General features: G+C 30.9%; 2 protein-coding genes across 4 annotated transcripts in view; both read left to right on the forward strand.

Moving 5' to 3' along the window:
- Positions 1 to 4,698, forward strand: part of LOC139507578 (multidrug resistance-associated protein 1-like) — a 39,309-nt gene extending 34,611 nt beyond the window's left edge. For 2 of the 3 annotated variants that reach the window (XM_071295800.1, XM_071295801.1), the window contains one exon: positions 982 to 4,698. In XM_071295800.1, coding sequence (XP_071151901.1) covers positions 982 to 1,096 — 115 coding nt within the window. In that variant the 3' untranslated portion in view covers positions 1,097 to 4,698. The remainder of the gene's footprint in view (positions 1 to 981) is intronic. The other variant, XM_071295802.1, reaches the window with a different exon arrangement.
- On the forward strand, positions 2,276 to 13,292 carry LOC139507577 (transforming protein p54/c-ets-1-like). Its single transcript, XM_071295799.1, is given in 5 exon segments — positions 2,276 to 2,291; positions 7,873 to 7,914; positions 8,240 to 8,428; positions 8,758 to 8,988; positions 9,396 to 13,292. Coding segments are annotated over 5 exon segments (822 nt in total). The 3' UTR covers positions 9,740 to 13,292.
- The last annotated feature ends 10,710 nt before the right edge of the window (positions 13,293 to 24,002 follow it).

Consider the following 24,002-nt stretch of genomic DNA (forward strand, 5'->3'; position numbering starts at 1 on the left):
GCGCCATTAGTTGATTTATGTAGATCGATATTTCACATATTTTCTGTCACTTTAAAAGTAAATAACATATTTGTGTGAAGTAATTTTGATAAATCAGTGAATAATTGTTTTAATTGTGTTTATTACCTAAATAAATTGTGTAAATGAATTAGGCTTTAATTAATATATAATTTGTTGAAAATAAAAATAATTGGATCAACAAGGAAATGGCATGTGATCATTTATCCATCATTCAAATATTTTTGAAATATTTTCTTATATATGGTATGATAGCAAACCTTTTCTGCCCCTTTGTAAGTATAAAACATATTTGTGTGAAGTAATTTTGATAAATGAGTGAATAATTGTTTTAATTGTGTTTATTACTGAAATAAATTGTGTAAATGAATTACACTTTAATAGATATATAATTTGTTAAAAATAAAAATAATTGGATCAACAAGGAAATGGCATGTGGTAATCTATCTCCATCATTCAAATATTTTTGAAATAGTCCAATAAATGGTGTGATTTCAAGACCTATAGCACATCTTGAATTGATTGATATGAATTTATTATTAAAAATAAAACAATATTACAGTTGTGAACATGGTTATTAAAATATAAAGTATTTGTGCAATGTTTATGCTATGCTAAAACTTTGTATTCATTTCTGATAATATATGAAACAAATTCTATTTTTCAATTTTCCCCTTTTACTTTTGTTATCCTTCATTTTGATATGTAGGAAAAAACTATTAAATATTGTCAATTCATATATTTTTGCTCATATTTTATTATTTGGATTGTTGCCTTATGGACAAGAATGCAAGATTAATTATTGTGGTTTCAGAAAATATTGCATACAAATGATACTGCTTTTTTTTGTTTGTTTGTAAAACCTATCCTTTTGCAACAATAAAAACATCACCTACTCTTCTCTAATTTTATAATTATCTATTTCTAGACTTGTATTAAATTTATCTATGTATTTGTTTTCAGAGTAATGGTACTAGACCAAGGTTTGATAAAGGAATATGACTCACCAGACAGTCTATTAAAGGACAAGACAACAGTATTCTATGGAATGGCCAAAGCTGCTAACATTGTCTCATAAACCATTGAGGGAATCAGTATCATTCCTTCTACTAGGAATTGGATTTGTTGTGAATGTTTGGATTGTGGTGATAACTTAGTTTCTTCGAAAATTACAAATGAAAGAGTTAGTACTGAAAAAACTATTACCAATAGTAGTATCATGATTTTTATCAGGTAACCTATGGATCTTCTGATTCAATTGGCTAATCTATGGACCTTCTTATTACGATTTGGCTAACCTATAGACCTTCTGATAACAAGGTCCGTTAAAGGAGATCCATGTCTGCATGATATTAATGTGCCATTAAAACAACTATATCCTTACTGTTGTTTATCATGTTGAGAAGTCTTGTTTTGTTGTTTTGTACAAATGTAGAATACTTGTAGTGCTGACTTGTGTGATATGTAGATTTTTATGTAGATATGTGTTTGTTGATAGTCTTCCTTAATCTTGTTGAGAAAAAAAAATCAGCCTCTGTGCTTCCCAATAAAACAAATCTGTGACCAATGCTTAAATTGTATGGAATAGAAAACTTGTTCCCAGAAATAGAAAAAGACCAGCAAAAGTACCTTTGGAAGTAATTTTTTCCGTATTTTAAAACCTTTTGATAAATGAATAATTGCATAATACGTAAAAATTTTATTTAAGAAAAAAGAAAGAAACAGACAAACTTTGAAAAGATAAGCAGACATTTACCTCTACCTCTAATTGATAAACAGACCATCTTCTGTTAGAAAAGTATGAGTAAGATTTTTGTACTCCTTGTCAGTACTTCAGTGCATTCTACATTGCGCTAGATTCAAAATGACTGTAACCAAAGTTTGACTGTTCTACATCATTGTGGTCAATTTTGATAAAAAAAAAATATTTTTAATTTATTATTTTTTTGTGTACAGCCAAATTTTTCAGTAAATGATTGGTTCGGAAAAATATAAAGTTTCCTTTAAATGAACTTTATAGAAAACCAAATATTGTATTTATTCAATGGAATAATTAAATTGGCAAAAAAAGTGGCCAGGTAAACACTAACTCATTCAAAGTTATTTTTCATTCGCAATAAAAGATACATGCATGCAGTCTTTTTCTTTAAGACCATGACATCTATTGAAAACATTTAAACAAAATCTGTGATAACTTAAGTTGGATCCCCCTGGTAGAAAATTTATATGATATAAGTGGAAGACTTTTTCAAAAACTATGATTGAAAAAGGAGGTAAGGACCGATTTTGGCCTCAAATTTCAGGTTCATCTGACGAAAGATTTTGACCACTTTTTAAACACTTAAGTGTCTATTTTATTTTTTTCTATTAGTTTATGTGAAAGATTTTTACTGATTTTGTCATTAAAAACAATCCGATTCAAGCTCAAATATGAAAAATCTACCAAATATGCCGAAAAATGTCACTTTTCAGATGGTTTTTGTCAAAAATGAAATTGGCCGCATCTGTGTTCATCCTCAACCTTTATATATGTTATGTATTATCATCAAATACAACTTACATTTTAATATTAAGGATGAACACGAATGCGGCCACTTTCGTTTTACACGAAAACCGTCTAAAATTATACTAAAATGCTAGAATTGTGAAGATTTCAGTGATTTAGCATGACTTTATGGTGCTAGTACCCGATATATGTGCCATGTATTGTCAAAAACAGCTCATATTTATGTAGCAGAAGCATTCTACTGTCTAAAAAATAACTAAAAGTTTACATTTTAACAATTTTGTAAAACTGCTTTATTTTGGGGCCAAAAAGGTGTCTTACCGGACCTTCTCCTTTGACATGGCATATAATTCCATATACCGTAACTGCAATTTGGTATCAAAAGCATCAAAATTAATTTGTATTCTGTTCCTGTGACACTCCATTGTACACATGTAACGTATTTAAGAGTTGTGTGTTATAAGCATTTGTAATGTATTTCTAAGACATTATATATTGTGATTATAATTTATAGATAATTTAATAGAAGTGATATATTTGTGTAGTAATTGTAGGATGGAAGATCTGATTAAAAACATATAGACTGTTCTGTAATAACATCTGTTTAAGACTGCGTTTGTTTGACTGAATGTTACAGGCAGAGATTTATCAGGAATATCAAAAATTTCTAGGTTATCACTGTATGAGCTGCATCAGATCGAGATCTTATGCAAGTGCACGTATACATGTACATTTATAGGACTGGAAATTTCAATTATGAAATAAAAGACAAATTTTGGTCCATTTTGTGGGGTTCTTGTAAAAACTCCATTTTCAAACAGTTAAAGACTTTGAATAAAGGTTTTTAACCCAAAATAAGTTAACAAATGTGTTGATACTCATTTGCATAAGGCCAATGTCTATCAGAAGCAGCTCATGACGTGAATGGACACTTGAATTTTTTCGTGTCTAAATATTTTCTGTATATGATAAAAGGTAGTGCATTCTTAATTGTTTACATGAGGTTGAGTGTAAATATTATTACAAAGTTAAGTTTTGTGTTGGTGCAACTATTTGTTAGTTTACTCTGAAGTGCTAAATGAATTTTTATCAAACTTTATTTTTATATATTCTATTATTTATATATTTCTGCTGAAAGTACATATTATGATTGATTGGTAGTGTAAGGATTTCCTGACAATTTTTTGCTGTGATATTACCAATATATTTTTATAGAAAACATAGAAAATGAATAGAACACTATTTTGATTCATTCAAGCCATTTTCTAGATTTTCCATGTTAAGAGAAACTGATAAGTTTGAAGAGTATATATGCTGAGTGAAGTAGGGTAACTGATTTCAAAGTAGATTCCCTTTAATGAAATAGTGTATTACCTGTTGTAAAAATAAATAAAAATGAGCTTAGAATCATGTCAATAATTTGATACAGTTTTCATCAAACAGGAAGTAGTTTCTCTGTTAAATACTGCATCCCTTAATTCAATCATTTTTTTCTCATTTGATGCATTGAAAGAATACAAACATTCAAGTTGAACAGTACTGTTCAATTCCAATAGAAGAAATCTCTTTAGTTGAACATGAAAGGTTATCAGAAAGAACAATACTTTATTTGTTCTGTAAAGGTTTACATAACAAAAATTTAGATTATGAAACTTTTATACAGTACATTTTTTCTGAGACAATTAATCTTGAATAAGTCAGGTTCTCATCAGCATTTTTGTTATATTGAAATATGGTAAATTCTGTATACAGCTTATCCTTGTGTTGAACACTTAATATATATAGGCCATCTTAGTACCATAGTCATAATATATTATATACACATAGTTATTTGTGTTTTAATGCCAGTTGTCTGTAAATACATAAATTCATATCACAAATTCAGGGTATTTCTTCTTTTTGTATTCTTTAAATATTATTTGGTTGATTTGAATTCCTAATATTTTGCCAAGAATGATTCTGCGCTAAAACTAATAAATGATCTAAATTAGTAAAAATATTTTCAATATGAAAATTGAACCAATTTGATATGCATTATAGATTAAACACCTTGCATAGTTGCTTTAGAATTATTTCATATTTTGAACTTTGTAAAATCTATCTGTTATTTAAAAAAATGTTATTCTTGTGTTTGTTTTTTATTGAATATAACAATGTATTTTTTTTATAGATAAAACTGAAAAATTATAGAAGTTGTCAATTTTTATCACTTTATGAGATACTCCAGCCCTATACTCATGATTTAAGCATGTATGTGTTGCTGTTGAAAAAAAACCTTTAAGTTATTTAAGATCTTTCCAGAGTTTCCTTTTAGTTTCAGTTCAATGTTCTCTAGTAGAAATGCCATGGTTTTTAGAATAGTTCAAGAATAGGACACTTGAACAGGTGTACATAAATGAATGTTTAAAGATTAAAAAAACTGATTTTGTGCATTGCAAGTATGGTTGTATACATGAATGGTTGACATCACACCAGTCAGAACTTACAACAGAGAAATTTCTTCACAGAAAGTTCAAAGCTTGTGTTAATGATATGGTCTTTGCATCAACTTGTTAAATATTTCTTTGACTCCAAAGGTTTCAGGTTTTTGTCGAGCCTGCAACTTTTGTGGCAGAAAGCTCGACATAGGGATGCCTCATGTTACGAAGTTTCCGTCAGTCACATGTCCAATGACCTTTACCTCATTTTCATGGTTCAGTGATTACTTGAAAAAAAGTTAAGATTTTTTGTAATGTTAAATTCTCTCTTATTATAAGTAATAGGATAACTATATTTGGTATGTGCATACCTTGCAAGGTCCTCATGCCTGTCAGACGTTTTCACTTGACGTCAACCTCATTTCATGGATCAGTGAACAAGGTTAAGTTTTGGTGGTCAAGTCCATATCTCATATACTATAAGCAATAGGTCTAGTATATTCGGTGTATGGAAGCACTGTAAGGTATACATGTCCAACTAGCAGGTGTCATCTGACCTTGACCTCATTTTCATGGTTCAGTGATTATAGTTAAGTTTTTGTGTTTTGGTCTGTTTTTCTTACACTGTATGCAATAGGTCTACTATATTTGGTGTATGGAATGATTGTAAGGTGTACATGTCTAGCTGGCAGGTGTCATCTGACCTTGACCTCATTTTCATGGTTCAGTGGTCACAGTTAAGTTTTTGAGGTTGTTTTTTTTCTAATACAATATGCAATAGGTGAACTATATTTGATGCATGGGAATATTTTATGATCTATATGTCAGTTGTGCAGGTTTTATTTGACCTTGACCTCATTTTCACGGTTCATCACTCAGTGTTAAGTTTTTGTGTTTTGGTCTGTTTTTCTTAAACTATAAGCAATAGGTCTACTATATTTGTTGTATGGAAGAATTGTTAGCTGAACATGCCTGCATGGCATGGTTCATCTGACCTTGGTCTCATTTTCATGGTTCATTGGTCAATGTTTAGTTTTCTTGGTTAATGTTAAGTTTATGTAAAAGTTGTAATAAAGCTCTATATTTACTAGGACTATCAAATTAATATCAATGATTAGTAAAGAAGGCAAGACATTTCAGCGTGTGTACTCTTGTTTTTTATGTCCATAAAATACTAGTCTGATAAATTTAAAGTTAACAGCTTTGAATTTAACAAACAAGAATTTTATAGTTTTGGCTTAATCAGGTATAATTTCTTATTTTGGAATATGTCCCTGTTCTTTCAGATTCACACAAGTCTAGTAACATGTATGAATGCTACATGTGACTGTAATCTGTACTTATAAAGTAAGAAAATAAAGGCAAGAATAGTATACCGGTGTTCCCTGCAACAGAATTAAACTGAGGGGTTCGCATCAGCTATAAGAGAAAAACAAGGTAACAACAAGAACACCATAGTGCAACAAAAAACCTGAACTATTTGATAACAACAGCCATTTTCCTGACTTGGTGTAGGACATTTTATTAAAAATAGTGGGTTGAACCTGGTTTAATATCTAGCCAAACCTGCAGCTTGATGAAAATGTTTAAAAAACATTGCTGAAATGACAACAACTTGACAGAAATACAGCAAAAGACAAGTTTAGTGGGATTGGTGTCACATAACATTGACAAGGCAAAGACAAATGGTTCATATTTTCCACTTGCAAGACTTGAGAAGTCTGTAAATTTCACCTCCCTATATCCATTTGTGTTCTGTGTAATTTTAAAATAATTAATGATAATTTACAATATCATGCTTTTTTCATGTATGGTTCTAATGGTATCAGAATGTTCAAATTTACTTATTATTTATAATCACTTGGAAATCCCAATTACACTACATCAACACTAACTAAAGAGAAATTCAATACAAAACTAGGTCTATGCCTTTTAAATATCAACCAAGGATGAACTGGATCCTGGTTCACTCCATGTAATACCATGACTACATACTTGTAAGAGTCATATCAAACAATGTGCAAATTCACTTTCCTATCAATGTCTTTTTCCTGATACAATAATTTTAATGATACAGCATGGAACATCTCCACTCTTTTCAGAATATTTCCACATAATTGCAGATTAAAGGAGTAAGATTGGTTCCCTGATGGAAGTTACTAAACTAAGAATTGAAGTCTTCTCTTTGAAAGCTTAAAAGATGCCTTCATGCCCTGGTTGATCATTAGGGGCTGACTTTGTCAAAGATGACCACTTTACCAGTAATTGCTGCATTTGTCAAAGCCCAACTTAATATCACATTTCTGGATATTTAAATGTCAAATGCAGCACTTCAGGTGCCACAACTATATCAGGAACCTGCATGAATTTTACCAGGCTTTTTATACGACCGCAAAAATTTTAATTTTTCGTCGTATATTGCTATCACGTTGGCGTCGTCGTCATCGTCCTGCGTCGTCGTCCTGCGTCGTCTTGCGTCGTCGTCGTCGTCCGAATACTTTTTCGCACTCTAACTTTAGTAAAAGTGAATAGAAATCTATGAAATTTTAACACAAGGTTTATAACCACAAAAGGAAGGTTGGGATTGATTTTGGGAGTTTTAGTTCAAACAGTTTAGGAATTAGGGGCCAAAAAAGGGCCCAAATAAGCATTATTCTTGGTTTTCGCACAATAACTTTAGTATAAGTAAATAGAAATCAATGAAATTTAAACACAAGGTTTATGACCACAAAAGGAAGGTTGGGATTGATTTTGGGAGTTGAGGTCTGAACAGTTTAGGAATTAGAGGCCAAAAAGAGGCCCAAGTAAGCATTATTCTTGGTTTTCGCACCATAACTTTAGTATAAGTAAATAGAAATCTTTGAAATTTAAACACAAGGTTTATGACCATAAAAGGAATATAAAATAAATAATTTGTTTATTAATTTTCAGGTTATGTTGATAACAAGTCAACACCATATGTGGATAATAAATGTAAGTAAATAATTATATCTTACTTAAATATGAATTATCTACATGTGTAATCTTCTATGACGTTCTATTTCCAGTATTTCGGTTGAAAAGGTGGAATAAAAAAACTTAAATTTTTCACCAAATTTGCAGTTATGCAAATGAGATTATGATAAATATTTTAGTTAAAAAGGCAAGTAATACCCTTTCAGGAAGAAACCAAAAAAAATCTGAACTTGACCTCAGTTTTTAGGAGTTATCTCCCTTTAATGTATAATAATCTTAAGCCACCCTGTTTGTGTGTAATGACTTTCAAACAAAAGGTTTCATTTCAATTATTGTGTTTCAGGTTCATATGGTGGCCAGATCAGCGAGTCTATCAAAGCTTTGAACGAAAGTGAGGCTTATGAAGATACATCTGATTACCAAAGTGTGGAGAGTCTCCATAACAACAGTTACTATGACCACAGTCCTACAGAGTTTTATCCTATGATTCCAGAGCAAAAATACAGACCACCTATTGACAACATGTGTCGAAGTAAGTACATGTATAAAAATATGACCATAATTTAACAATATTGAAAAATTTTATGAAATATACAGTAACATCTTAAATTTTAAATACACTTTTTTCTCAAAAAGATAAGTTTATCAATACATCTAAGGGGGGGGGGGAATATTTATCAATAGAAATGGTTTTATAACAAACAAAAGAGAAATATTTTTGTAACAATATTTTATCTTCTATAAATATTTCAAACTTTTTGTTAAAAAAAAAATGAATGGCTTAAAGTTCGTACTTTGATTTGTTACAGAAGTAATTGGGAATTTGAATATCTTTATAATACATGTGACTTTTCCTTTCAGACCCATTCATTCCACAAGATCCATACTATGACCAACAACCATATCAGATGGTACCGACTATTAAACAGGAATGTCCGTGGTCTCAGCACGACTGTATCCAACAGGAACTGAATGAGAGCTAGTCTAGTCGTAATAGTGGTGGATATCGTAGTATCCAGTCGTCACCAACAGATATGTACACTACGGAGAGTAAACCTATGATACAGGCAGCAGCTCTTGCTGGTTACTCAGGTTAGTTTTCCTAGACCATGTGTACAAACTTTTATTCAACACAAATCTTATAGAACCATAGGTATTGTCAAATCAAACTTTAAATCATCACCTTTCATAATTTTTTTTTCTTTTTTTTTTTTTGCAATATATTTCAAAGTGAATTAGTAAATCATCAATGTGATTTTCAGTTTCATACATGACAAGAGGAGTATTTAAAGACCTTTACTACCCTTTAGGGATTTGCACAATTTATTTTGATACAATAAATATTTGATCTACTAGGTTATTTCTTCACTGTAAATGCTTTTGGTCATTGTGGCTGGTGAATTTTGAGAAACAGGCAAACACATATATATATCTACAATGAATTCTTATAATACTTAGCAAGATGCATATACTAAAGGTATCTGTATTTACATTTACAGGAAGCGGACCTATACAGTTGTGGCAATTTTTACTTGAACAGCTGACGGACAAGTCATGTCAACATTTCATAAGCTGGTCAGGAGATGGATGGGAGTTCAAACTATCCGATCCTGATGAAGTTGCACGAAGATGGGGAATTCGTAAAAACAAACCCAAAATGAACTATGAAAAGTTAAGCAGGGGTCTTAGATACTATTATGACAAAAACATTATACACAAAACCGCCGGCAAGCGTTATGTGTACAGATTTGTTTGTGATCTTCACAGTCTCTTGGGATACACCCCAGAGGAGCTGTTTGAAGCATGTGATGTCAAGCCTCAGCCTGACAAGGATGATGAGTAGTCAGTTAAGTGCTTGGTTTTAACTAACCGTGATCTGTGATTGAAGCTGTAGAGGCAGCAGAATAATATATTCTATTTATAGTTTGTTCCACAAACATTTTGTTGTCGGGGCTGGAAGGTATAGGATGGTTTGAGAACAAACAGTCATGATTGCAGACTTTTGTTTTGATTGGCAAAGAATTTTCGGCTGTTTGAAATGTTGTGATAAAGCGGTGATATGGTATGACTTTTCAGCAGAAAAGATTTTTGAACGATGGAAAAGCTATGTTTAGCTTCAGCATGACAGTTTTTGTGGAGAGTGACTCAAAAGTGCAGATCCAGTTTTTACTTGATAATTTTTATGACTTTTTTTCAAGCAGCATCTGCTTGTTGACTTTTACTGATCATGTGATCTTGAGGTGTACATTTTATAGACCATGATATAGGAAATGAGTTCATTTGACCAATCAGATTGAAAAGTCAGAAATTTGACCAATCAGGTTGATAGGTTGGAAAATGTTACTTGTTGATTAGTTAATAGCAAGAATTTCTATTTCTTGTTTGGCCATAATTTGTTTATTTTGGTTGGCCAATTGTTGTAAATTGGTATGTGGCATTGTGGCCACACTTGTTATATTTGTTATATTTTATTTTAATAAATGTGCTTTTAAGGATATTTATTCAAGTTGATGCAAATAGTTTTCCTTGGTGCCTTTGTAAAAACTTCGTCCAATTTTTAATATGTTTTTAGATGCCTTGTAATGTTATATTCTATGAAAATATTAAATTCAGGCAATAAATCAGTAAAAATTCTTATTGTTCTGGTTCAATGAAAGGTTAGTAGCAAATAAAATCATGTCCCATCCAATAAAATTATACACAAAAAAAATCAATTTTTTCCTGATTTTGAACTAAAATTGGAGAAAATAGGCTACACCGTTCAGTAAGTGCTAAAAATATCAACATAGAAAATAGTTTTAAATATTTCCAAAATTAAATAGACTTGTTTGTTTTATGATATTTGATCAAAAAACTGTTTAGTATCTGAATCTGCTTTTCTACATATAAGAACAAATTTCTATTTGACTTTTACAATTAACTGGTAGTATAATGGGAAAAAAATGATCAATTGAGGATCTGCTTTACTGCATATAAGAACAAATTTCTACTTTAATTTTTTTTTACGGATATTTCCCAACTGTATGACAAGTTAAAATGCCTATGAAACACCCAGGAAATTTTATGAATATGCATATCATTATCAGACAGTGTCTTATCTAAGTGCCATAGGTTTACAGAGTTTCCACGCAATGGTGCCCTTCTCATGTTTGCCTTAAGGCAATCTTGTGTTCATTTATTAGTGCCCAAATATTGTTATTTTTTAGACAGAATTTCACAAGTAGCATAGTGGTTATATATTTTTTAAATCCAGCGCATGTTTGAAAATCACATTTTGATCTCCATAAGAAAATCATTAATCAAAATGTCCTAAAATGCTTCTTTTTTAAATTAACTTTTATAGATGATCATATTTTGAATTTTTCATGCGTATTATTTGAATGATTAAAATATTAAAGGTTTTTTATATGCTCCTTTTTGTAAATGGTTTTAAATTCTTTTTATATCTGAATTATGATCTATCATTTTTCACATATTTCGAAAAAGAAAAGAATTTTGAACCTTTTAACACAAAATTCCTGAAAATGATATGGTTTATTTTTCTCTTAGCAAGCTTTTTTGTACTTTTTTTGTAGTAAAGTTCAGCAATTTTCCATTTTATTGAGAAATTACAAAAATAATTACGTAGAAATCATCGAGGAGTATCAGATTCTGAATCTGCCACTTATGTCATTAAATTGTAAATTATCCATCATTTTGTATTATGTAAAAAACATTCTTAATTATACAATTGCTTTAGACAATTAGATGTTAGTATTTGTTAGAGAACATTTAAATGGCAGACTTTTTGTAAGTTTTACTAGTCTAAAATTGTCTCATTCTTGAAATATTGTGTTCATTAAAATTTTTATTATGAAAACAAATTTAAATACTGCTGATTAAAGATAAAAGCAATAAAAGGGTATATACTGTAGTAAAACATGCCATGTATACATCATATCCAGCTTTTAATAGTTAATAAGAACAAAACCGCTTGTGTTCTAGTTATTTTATTTTTTTGTTTTATTTGCTTTTCTGCAATACTCTAGTATTATCAAGGGGTTATAACTCTTATTATTAAAGGGCTGTAACTCCTTGCATTTATGAAATAGTTGTGTTCATTTTTTTGTTGAATTTCATTTTCTAATTTGTTATATCTTGCCATTGTCAAGATTTGAATATATTTGAATATTCAAGAGCAAGGTTGAATGATCTCTCTGTTATGACTTTGTTCTTTTCTGTAACAGTTTTCTTGGGCAAGAATGACCAGAGAAAAACATTTTCTTATAGTTTTAAATGGGGAAGATTTTTAGATTTGAACATTTAGATATTTAAAGTATATATTATTTAAGTTGCCATTTATTTTGTATTTGAAGTTTTAAAAAAGGGTGGTCTTTTCTAATCTATCTGTGTGTCCTGCTTGTCTCAAAAAGTGATTTTTGAGGAAAAATAATATTTTTTTTTAAATTGTAAATTGAAAAGACAATTCAATAAAACAATCAAATTTGGAAGGCAACAGTATACACTTGTGTGGTGATGTCATCTTCTTTTGTGCTGACATCAATCTGTGTCCACAGAAGCAACAAAATTCTCATGCAAGTAGCTGTTAAAATCTTTTCAGGTTGTTTTATGCTCTTAATGCAGATTTATATAATTGAATCAGAAATTGAAATTCTCCGTAAATTTTTTAACTCTATGGTTGCTAATACAGATAATTTTATGTAAAACCACTTTTTTGTGGGAAGCACAGTAGAGGGTCCTCATTTTATTTGGAAACAGCAGCTCAAGTTCAGCAATAAAAGAAAACAGCAATTAAAGTACTGTTCTTTTATATATTGATTATTTCTAAAGTATTTTATGAGATTGTTGTCTTATATACACCCAGCACCTACTTACTCACTTTTCAAATATAGCAAAAATCAAATTTAAAAAAGTTTTTATTCTATAAAATAATATCAAAAAAATGAAATGGCTAAATACTTATAACATGTACTGAAATATTGAATATTTTATTATTTTACATTTTAGAATACTCCTTTTATTTTCACAAACCAAGAAGAGAATCTTAGATAGAATTTTGATTTTGCTTTACAAGTTTTATTTCTAATTGCATTTAGTAGTAATTGTAAGTTTTATAATTGCCAAAGTTTTAATTATTAAAATAGAAAATGATTACAATTTTTTTTTTTTATCAAGATAATGTATGGTATACATACAAATTACTAAGCCTACAGTAAACTGTCATGATATGAACATAGTTGTAATGATAAAAAATGATATTTTTGTTAAATATGTTCCTTACAGATATATGAATTGTTGAAACATTACTATTGTATCTATGCACAAAATTTGTGCAGTCAAATATTATACATTATGGCAACTGTAAATATTACAGAAATAAATCTAAAGTATTGTCATATAGTTCCTTTTATTTATTACTCACAAATCTTCAGTAAGGAGGAGAGAAGAAGGTCGAAAAAATTTATAACCATATCCAACTATTCTATTAACTGGCATTTCAAAGTGGAGGGGGATCCCATCCTGGTGTGCTCCATGTTTTGATGTTAATAGATATAAGAGGTGTGGTATGAATGCTAATGACAAAACTCACCATCCAAGTCACAATTTGTAAAAGTAAACCATCATAGGTCAAGATACTTCCAGTTTTGTTTAAATTTATTTCACCAAACTGATCAGTGTTATAAGACAGGCACTATAAAAATAAGAAGATGTTGTGTGGTTGCCAATGAGACAACTCTCCACAAGAGACCAATGATGTAGAAATTAGCAAATGCAGGTCACTGTACCACCTTCATCAATGAGCAAAACCAATAACACATAGCCAGTTATAAAACTCTCCCAAATGATAAATGTAAAGCAATTTAAAAGAGAAAACTAACAGCCTGATTTATGATGAACAAAAAACAAATATATATGTTCATTATTTTCAGGAGCACCAATTTTCGTGGATTGAGGAAAACTTCTGTTTTCATGGTTTTGCCAATATCTACATACAAGCTTACAGAAAATGTATACTTTATAGAAAAATGAAAATTGGGGTTTACCTTACCCACGAAATATGAAAAATGGTAAACAAAGAATAAGGATAAATCCACAGTACCTATAAGAGGCATTTTTCTGTGATTTCAATGTGCTTAGATGGTTCTCGTGTATGGTCAACTGTCAGTACAAACCATAATCTACTGCCAAGAATGATGAGACTGCAAAGCTACATAGACCAACCTATACAAATCACCACTGGTCTGTCAGAATATTATAGAAAAGATGGTCGGCAAACCATATAAATTCATAGGCCGATCCAGGGGGCCCGGACCCCCCCTTTCGTGGGAAAAATTTGGTTGATTATATAGGGAATCATTGAAGCATGACTGGAGCCCCTCTTAGGTCAGTCCCCCCCTTAGGAAAAGTTCTGGATCCGCCACTGAAATTGCTAGTCAATCACCACTGGTGTATCAGTATTGTATAGGATAGATGGTCAGCTACCTATACACATCACTAGTCAATCACCACTGGTCTGTCAGTATTGTATAGGACAGATGGTCAGCTACCTATACACATCACTAGTCAACCACCACTGGTCTGTCAGTATTATATAGGATAGATGGTCAGCTACCTATACACATCACTAGTCAACCACCACTGGTCTGTCAGTATTACATAGGATAGATGGTCAGCTACCTATACACATCACTAGTCAATCACCACTGGTCTGTCAGTATTGTATAGGATAGATGGTCAGCTACCTATACACATCACTAGTCAACCACCACTGGTCTGTCAGTATTATATAGGATAGATGGTCAGCTACCTATACACATCACTAGTCAATCACCACTGGTCTGTCAGTATTATATAGGATAGCTGGTCAGCTACCTATACAAACCACTAGCTAATCACCACTGGTATGTCAGTATAATATATGATAGATGGTCAGCTACCTATACAAATACAAGTCAAACATCACTTGTCTGTCAGTATGATACAGGATAGATGGTCAGTTACCTATATAAAACACAAGCCAATCACCACTAGTATATCAGTATAATATAGGATAGATAGTAAGCTTATATGCTATACAGACCACTAGCCTATCACCACTGGTATGTCAGTATAATATAGCATAGATGACAATCTACCTTTACAAATCACAAGCATATCACCACTGGTCTGTCAGTATTATAGGATAGATTGTCAGCTACCTATACAAATCACTAACCAATAACCACTGGTCTGTCAGTATAATATAGGATAGATGGTCAGCTATCAATACAAATTACTAACCAATCACAAATGGTATGTCAGTATGATATAGGAAATAGGGTCAGCTACCTATACAAATCACTAACTAATCACCACTGGTCTGTCAGTGCTATATAGGATAGATGGCCAGCTATCTATACAAATCACTAACCAATCACAAATGGCATGTCAGTATGATATAGGAAAGAGGGTCAGCTACCTATACAAATCACTAACTAATCACCACTGGTCTGTCAGTGTTATATAGGATAGATGGCCAGCTATCTTTACAAATCACTAACCAATCACCACTGGTCTGTCAGTATGATATAGGATAGATGTCCAGCTACCTAAACAATTCACTAACCAATCACCACTGGTCTGTCAGTATAATATAGGATAAATGGTCAGCTATATTGTACCTATACATATCACTAGCCAATTACCATTGGTATGTCAGTATAATAAATGAAAGATTTCAGCTACCTATACAAATCACTAACCAATCACCACTGGTCTGTCAGTATAATAAATGAAAGATTTCAGCTACCTATACAAATCACTAATCAATTACCACTGGTCTGTCAGTATTACATAGGACAGATTGTCAGCTACCTATACAAATCACTAGTCCATCACCACTGGCTGTTAGTAGGATATAGGATAGTTGGTCAGTTATCTATACATGTCACTAGCCAATCACCACTGGTCTGTCAGTATAATAAATGAAAGATTTCAGCTACCTATACAAATCACTAGTCCATCACCACTGGCTGTTAGTAGGATATAGGATAGATGGCCAGTTATCTATACATGTCAGTCACTAGCCAATCACCACTGGTCTGTCAGTATGATATAGGCAAGATGGTTAGCTACCTATCCAAATCATTAACCAATCATCGCTGGTTGGTCAGTATTATATAGGAAAGATGGTTAGCTACCTATACAAATCACTCTACAATCACAACTGGTGTTTCAGTATAATATAGGATAGATGATCACTCACCTAGAAAAATCATTTGCCAATCACCATTTATTTAGTATGTCAGTATAGTAGGATTGGTTGTCAGGTACCCATACAAATCATCAATGACGGAATTACGGAATTTCGGAATTTCGGACAAGGGTAAAACTATATGGCACCGACAACTTCGTTGCGGGGCCATAAAAAGTACGCCTGAAATAACGACGCAATTACCATTTCTGTGTGAGAGTTCAAATGCCTATGTGATAGGATAGTGATAGAACTCCCTCAGCACCTTTAATCACTATATCAAATTGGTGCTTGGGTGTTCAACAAGTGTTTAAATATGCACTAATGATAGGGTAGTGATAGAAAACCAACTCCACCCTTATTCACTAGCACCGTTGGTGTTGAAGATGTCAAATAACTTGCTATATGATCGAGATTGAAAAGTAGTTACACCTTAAATCATTAACGTACAACGTATTATCATATACTCTGGCCAATTAAGATATTGCCTAATCAGAACTGTAGGGCATAATGTAATGTGTTTGGGATGTCGGGGTTGATCCTTATTTTAGCGGGAATTCAAGATTTTAATACACTTATCGGGACATTTAAATCGATGGATATTTTTTCGGGTTCGGGGAAAGCATGTTTTTTTTCGGGATGTCAGCCCTTCTAGATCTGAAGCTTGACGTATGGTACTGTATAGATACTTCGTTGATTGTGTCATTGAGTTTCTGTCTCATGCCATATACCCAACATATTTTGACTAGAGATGCTTATTATTATTTCGGAAAAAATAACCTCTGGACGAATCACATGAAAATACAACGTTTTTTAGGTATAGAAAAGGTATGACCATATATCAACTCAATTCTCAATTAACTGTTTACCTAATAGTAATGCGAGCTTAAATATGATTGAAAGCTTTATTGATTTCTTGCATGGAACATATATAAAGGAAACGATATGATTTTTTTGCCTTTAAATTCGAAAATCAAAGATTTGTGTAAATTGCAGAACCCACTTAATAACACTGATACTACTATAACACGACATAATCTCGAGATGTTCGTACGATATTCGTTTATTTGTCTGTGTATTGTACATCCTCACCATTCGATATTTTATGGGAAAACACGGGTAAAAACTGTCTTATTATATTTATCAGATTTAAGACATATATCCTTAATAATCATAATTATATAAATATTATAAAATGCTGGTTTGCTGCACAACACAGCCGATTTTATTGAGTGTGTAAGGAAAGGTAGAATCCTTGGTTAGCTTGCTTTTAAGCTGAGCCATGAAGACATAATAAGGTTAGGTATACTACCCTTCTTTCGAAGTAGTATAGTCCTAACGTGAGACATATAGATTGGTTATCTGCCGGACCAGCCTCTACTCTTAAAGGAGTGTTGTTTGCCTGACCTAATTATGACTTCACGGTTTTGCTAGCAAGCAAGCTAACCAAAGATATTACCTTTAACTACACACTCAATGCAATCGGCTGTAAACATAAGCTCTACGTAGATCTTTTACCTACATACAAGACAGCCCCTGTTTTATTGTAAAATAAACATTGCTACCGTGTGCTACTGGCGATTCAGTGACCCAGCGCCCAGCCCCTAGAAGTTCCCAGCTTATATATACATAAAGTTTATCATATGGATACGGGTAATGACTTACCACATGGGATTAAGACATATATTGGTCCAGAAAAGAAGCAGAAAAGAGACCTCGGGAGAGGGGGTACTGACTGCCCTAAGAGGCGGCCCGCTCCAGTCATGCTTGAGTGATTTTTCTATGTAATCAACCAATTTTTTTCCAGAAAAGAGGGGGGGGGGGGGGCTTGATCCGCCTATGTCATGCATGTCACGGTCCAATTATGTATAGTGCGGCAAAACCTTGATGCATCTAAATGTCCAGATCTCACATCCTTTCAATTTACATGCAGTTTTGAAATATTACTGAAGAATTTCACGGACTATACAGAATCTGTAATTTCATGGACGAAATAATTGCTCTTATTATAAACAGAGACATATATAGTCTCTACTCATATTGTATTATAGTATGTCTCTACTCTTATCATGCATACATATCCTCAATTAAAACTGTAATTGAGCTCTAAAAGAATTTGAGTCATTTAAAGTTGTTCCCGATTTCTTGTAAACGGATCGAGACTAAAAAAAAGCCGACAAAAAAGCCTGACTCACTCGATGAAAATTATTAATGATAAAACAACAACCCCCCTAAAAAAAAACGAAGAGAAAATAAAGAGTAGAAAAATAACCAAGTAGATAAATATGGCACGCCGTTATTATATTTATTCAATTTCGAGATATCTTATTTAGTTAAATAAGATATCTTATAAACTAATTGAGATATCTTAATAACAAAATGAGATATCTTATATATTAATTGAGATATCTGATTTATTAAATAAGATATCTTATTAAAATGTTTATAAAGATATCTTATTAAATATATAAGATACATTATTTAAAATATAAGATATCTCTATTAATTTATAAGATATCTTATTAACTATATAAGATATCTTTTATATAGTTAATAATAGAGATATCTTATTTACTTGATAAGATATCTCCATAAGTTAATAAAATATCTCTATTAGTTTATAAGATATCTCTATGAATTAATGAGATATCTTATAAAGTATGTATTTAAAAGATATCCTAATAAAGAAGTAAGATATCATCTTATATACTTTATAAGATATCTTATTAATCAATAGAGATATAGATATATCTTATAAACTAATAGAGATATCTTATAAACTTTTAGAGATATCTTATTAACTTATAGAGATATCTTATAAACTAATAGAGATATCTTATAAACTTTTAGAGATATCTTTTTAACTTATAGAGATATCTTATTTAATTGGTTATAAAGATATCTTATTTAATATAAAAGATATCTCTATAAGTTAAAAAGATATCTCTAAAAGTTTATAAGATATCTCTATTAGTTTATAAGATATCTCTATTAGTTTATAAGATATCTCTATAAGTTAATAAGATATCTCTATTAATTAATAAGATATATCTGTTAGTTTATAAGATATCTCTATTAATTAATAAGATATATCTGTTAGTTTATAAGATATCTCTATTAATTAATAAGATATCTCTGTTAGTTTATAAGATATCTCTATTAATTAATAAGATATCTTATAAAGTACGATTTAAAAGATATCTTTATAAAAAAGTAAGATATATTATATACTTTATAAGATATCTTATTAAATAATAGAGATATCTTATTAACTTATAGAGATATCTTATAAACTAATAGAGATATCTTATAAACTTTTAGAGATATCTTATTAACTTATAGAGATATCTTATTAACTTATAGAGATATCTTATAAACTAATAGAGATATCTTATAAACTTTTAGAGATATCTTTTTAACTTATAGAGATATCTTATTTAATTGGTTATAAAGATATCTTATTTAATATATAAGATATCTCCATAAGTTAATAAGATATCTCTATTAGTTTATAAGATATCTCTATTAATTAATAAGATATCTTATAAAGTATGTATTTAAAAGATATCTTTATAAAGAAGTAAGATATCTTATATACTTTATAAGATATCTTATTAATTAATAGAGATATCTTATTAACTTATAGAGATATCTTATAAACTAATAGAGATATCTTATTTATTTTAAAATTAAATAAGATATCTTATAAAAATTAAAGATATCTTAATACTTAATAAGATATCTTGTTAAATAAATAAGATATCTTCAAATTTGAATAAATTTAAAAACGGCGTGCCATAGATATAGCTTACAAAAAAAATCCACAAAATATGTAACGCGGCCCTGTAAGAAAGCACCCTTAATTACGTTTACGTTTACGACCTCCACACTCGCAGCGAAAAACAAATCTTGATGAAATCTTAACGTCAAGTCAAGGATTACTAATGTCTATACATATCGTTTGGTCAAATTACGAGTACGCCCTAATTACGGGGCGCCGAATGGGACTCTTGTGGTTTTGTACAAAATTCAGTTCTGTCATAACAAAATCGTTTTTGTCTTACAAAACTATGTGCTACAGACTTGTTTTGTGAGAACTTCAATTGTGTGATGACAAAATTCATTTGTGTAGACAAAATTCATTTTTGTCATGACAAAATTCATTTTTGTAGACAAAATTCATATTTGTCATGACAAAAGTCAATTTTGTCTAAAAGTTATGCAAATATAAACATATTTGCATACAAAATTGACTTTTGTTACCTGATATGGAAATTAAATCACAAAAGTCAATTGTGTGAGGTAAGATTCAATTTTGTGAGACAAAATTGACTTTTGTGAGACAAAATTAACTTTTGTGAGACAAAATTGACTTTTGTGAGACAAAATTGACTTTTGTGAGACAAAATTCAATTTTGTCAATTTTGTTGAGACAAAAGTCAATTTTGTTAATTTTGTTGAGACAAAAGTCAATTTTGTCAATTTTGTTGAGACAAAAGTCAATTTTGTTAATTTTGTTGAGACAAAAGTCAATTTTGTCAATTTTGTTGAGACAAAAATCAATTTTATCAATTTTGTTGAGACAAAAGTCAATTTTGTCAATTTTGTTGAGACAAAAGTCAATTTTGTGACGACAAAATTCATTTTTGTGACGACAAAATTCAATTTTGTGACGACAAAATCGACTTTTATGAGACAAAATTGACTTTCGTGAGACAAAAATCAATTTTGTTGAGACAAAATTCAATTTTGTCAATTTTGTTGAGACAAAAGTCAATTTTGTCAATTTTGTTGAGACAGAAGTCAATTTTGTCAATTTTGTTGAGACAAAAGTCAATTTTGTCAATTTTGTCTCACAAAAGTCAATTTTGTCAATTTTGTTGATCACATTGGTCAATTTTGTCTCACAAAAGTCAATTTTGTCAATTTTGTTGAGACAAAAGTCAATTTTGTCAATTTTGTCTCACAAAAGTCAATTTTGTGTAACAAAACTCAATTTTGTGTAACAAAAGTAAATTTTGTGTAACAAAAGTCGATTTTGTATGCAAATGAGTTCACAGAAACCAAACTAAACTAATTTCGATACAAAATTGACTTTTGTCGCCCAATTTTCAAATTAGGTAACAAAAGTCAAGCCTGTGTAACAAAAATGAATTTTGTCATGACAAAAGTGACTTTTGTCCGCTGATAGATAATTTTGTATGACAAAATTTTAAATTTGTAGTATGATACAAATTTTGTTAAACTGAACTCATTTTTGTTGAACAAAAGTCACTTTTGTCCGTACAAAATTGAATTTTGAGTACAAAACCACAAGAGTCCCATTCGGCGCCCCGTACTAATGACAAAATTCTACAATTCTTAAGAGAAATGGAAGTATATCCCAAATGATAACGATTATCTTGCGTTATTTGTACCAGAGACAATACAATACAATCTCTGTTCGTACGTACAAATGTTCGATTTTGTGAACCGATGCTCTGGTTCCCGGCGATGAAAAGTTTACCTCTGTCGGTGTCGATTAAGTCGAGGAACAGTTTTGTGGTTATAAAAGGGAAGTTACTCTAACTTTTAGCCTGTCTGTGTCTAGTCTCGATCATCCAGCCGCTTTATTTTTCAAAGTAGAGCGTCTGGATGACAAGTGATATACAAATGGTAATTTATGACATTCGGAATAGTATCGGCTTTTTTAGCTTGTTGTCAAAGATAATGTCCAAGACGAATAACCAAGAAGTTGGTTATTGACTTCGGAAGAAATGACATTACGATAATATTATTGAAAAGCCCGAGTGTACCAATTGTTGTTTAAAGCTATTTATATATTTTTGTGACGACATACAATTCATGGAAAACACCATACAGCATGGCTTACATGGACATGGAGGCGAAGTAAAATCCAGCACATCCAACCTTGGTAAGATGTTATAACAACACACACTGTAACATAAATTGCAAGTAGTAGTTATATTCTTTCATGCATGTCCGTGCAACGAAAACGAGTTTATAATTATACAATAAAGGTCAATTGTTATGTTGACTGGGACCACTCGATCAGTCGTATACGTTATAAATACATTTTGGGTTGATGTGTAGTATCGTTAACTTTATAAATACTTGATGGAAAACTGCTAGGACGCCGAAATATCATCTTCATCCAAGATATGTTTGTTGTATCTATCTAAATCTTGTTATGTGTGTAAAAAAAAAAGGGGGGAGGAGAGATACACAATGATGACTGATGTACACTTTCAAAGAAAAACAAACAAAGTGTATCTAGGAGATGCTAGAAGATTTTATACTAATTGGTCCAAATGATTTGTACATTCAATTTTCTGCAAAACAAAAGACAGTTAAACAATATATTCAGCATCAATGAAAAGACGTGTAAATGAGGCAGCAACCAGTGAATCTAATGCCATAAAATACCAAATCGTCATGATTAACAGTTTATCATGTAGACTAAAACAAAAAGTGAAGATAAAATTGCCAAAAGCTCAATATTACACAAATAAGGAGATGCGGTATGAATACCAATGAGAACTATCCACCCAAGTTCAAATGAATTGAATGTGAGTAATTATAAGCAACTGTATGGCCTTCAAAAATTAGAAAAATCCATGCATGGTTTGGATAGAGAAAATAAACAGGGACTGTGTCAAAGAGACACTGGGAAACCCGACAAAAAAGCAGTAAACAGTTCGATGTCACCAATGGGTCGGGTCTTCAACGCAGCAATATAATCTTGCATATTGATGCGGGATTCAGCTTGCCCCAGGACAATCATTTATACAATATATTTCTATGATGGTTTTTTAAACATTTTTTTTTTCATATATATATGCTATGCTGGTGACTAAACATTAATATGATTTTAATATTTACTTTCTTTTGTAGACAAACCAATGATGGTTTATGGACACAGATTTTATGTGTAAAATGTGAAGAATTAAAAAACATGTAATATTCAGGATTTTCATTGTATCATAACCATGCTTCAATTTTATAAGAACAAAGTTCAAACCGAAAGATTTTTTTTTTTAATTACTGAAGCATCAATCAATATAAATAGATCACATTACAAAACATGTTAGGTATATATTATTTAGACAGCCGCCACAAATCGAAAAAAATACACAGACGTATATTGATTAAATGAAACAAATATCAAGAAACACATTGTTGTCAGACATGGTAGGGAAATTAGATTTGTATTAACAAATTAAAAATCATATGAACAATTAAAGAGTTAGTTTTTATGGTTGAATTGTATCTCATTTTCATGTGGGGTCTTTTTATAGTTGAATATATGATACGGAGTTTTCTTGATATTGAAGGTCATGCAGTGATCACATTTGCGTATATCCATGTCATTTGAACTCTGCTGGGTTGCTGCCTCGTTAGAAATCATTCCAATTTCCTTATATTTATTTAAAAGGTTCACATGAGAAGTTTTTGTTCTTGTGAATCTATCCTTTATTGCATGCTAATACATGATGAATATTATAAGAGTTGCCTTGGAGAATTAGAATACACTTTTGAGTTAATTTTTTTTTTACAAGTTACTATGTAGTATGAAATAAATCCCATTCCATCTTTTCCATGTACATGATTCAAACATGCATTCAAAGAGTATTGGGTTTCATGACTGACTGTTTAAGTTCTATATTTCTCCATGGACACGGGCTATACTTGCAAAGTGGTTTTGTGTGAAGGTTGGTTCCTACATATTTTCTTCCTAAAAGGATTAGGCGATTATTGGTGAAACAGCTAAGAAACATTCAGACTATTCTGTCGTTTGCAGTTTAAAGATCAGTTAATTTTGCAAATAAAAATTGAGTTGGCTTATTGTGTGATTTCGCTGATCTGCCAGTTA

Source organism: Mytilus edulis, unplaced genomic scaffold, assembly GCF_963676685.1.
Source record: "Mytilus edulis unplaced genomic scaffold, xbMytEdul2.2 SCAFFOLD_143, whole genome shotgun sequence".
Classification (NCBI taxonomy): domain Eukaryota; kingdom Metazoa; phylum Mollusca; class Bivalvia; order Mytilida; family Mytilidae; genus Mytilus; species Mytilus edulis.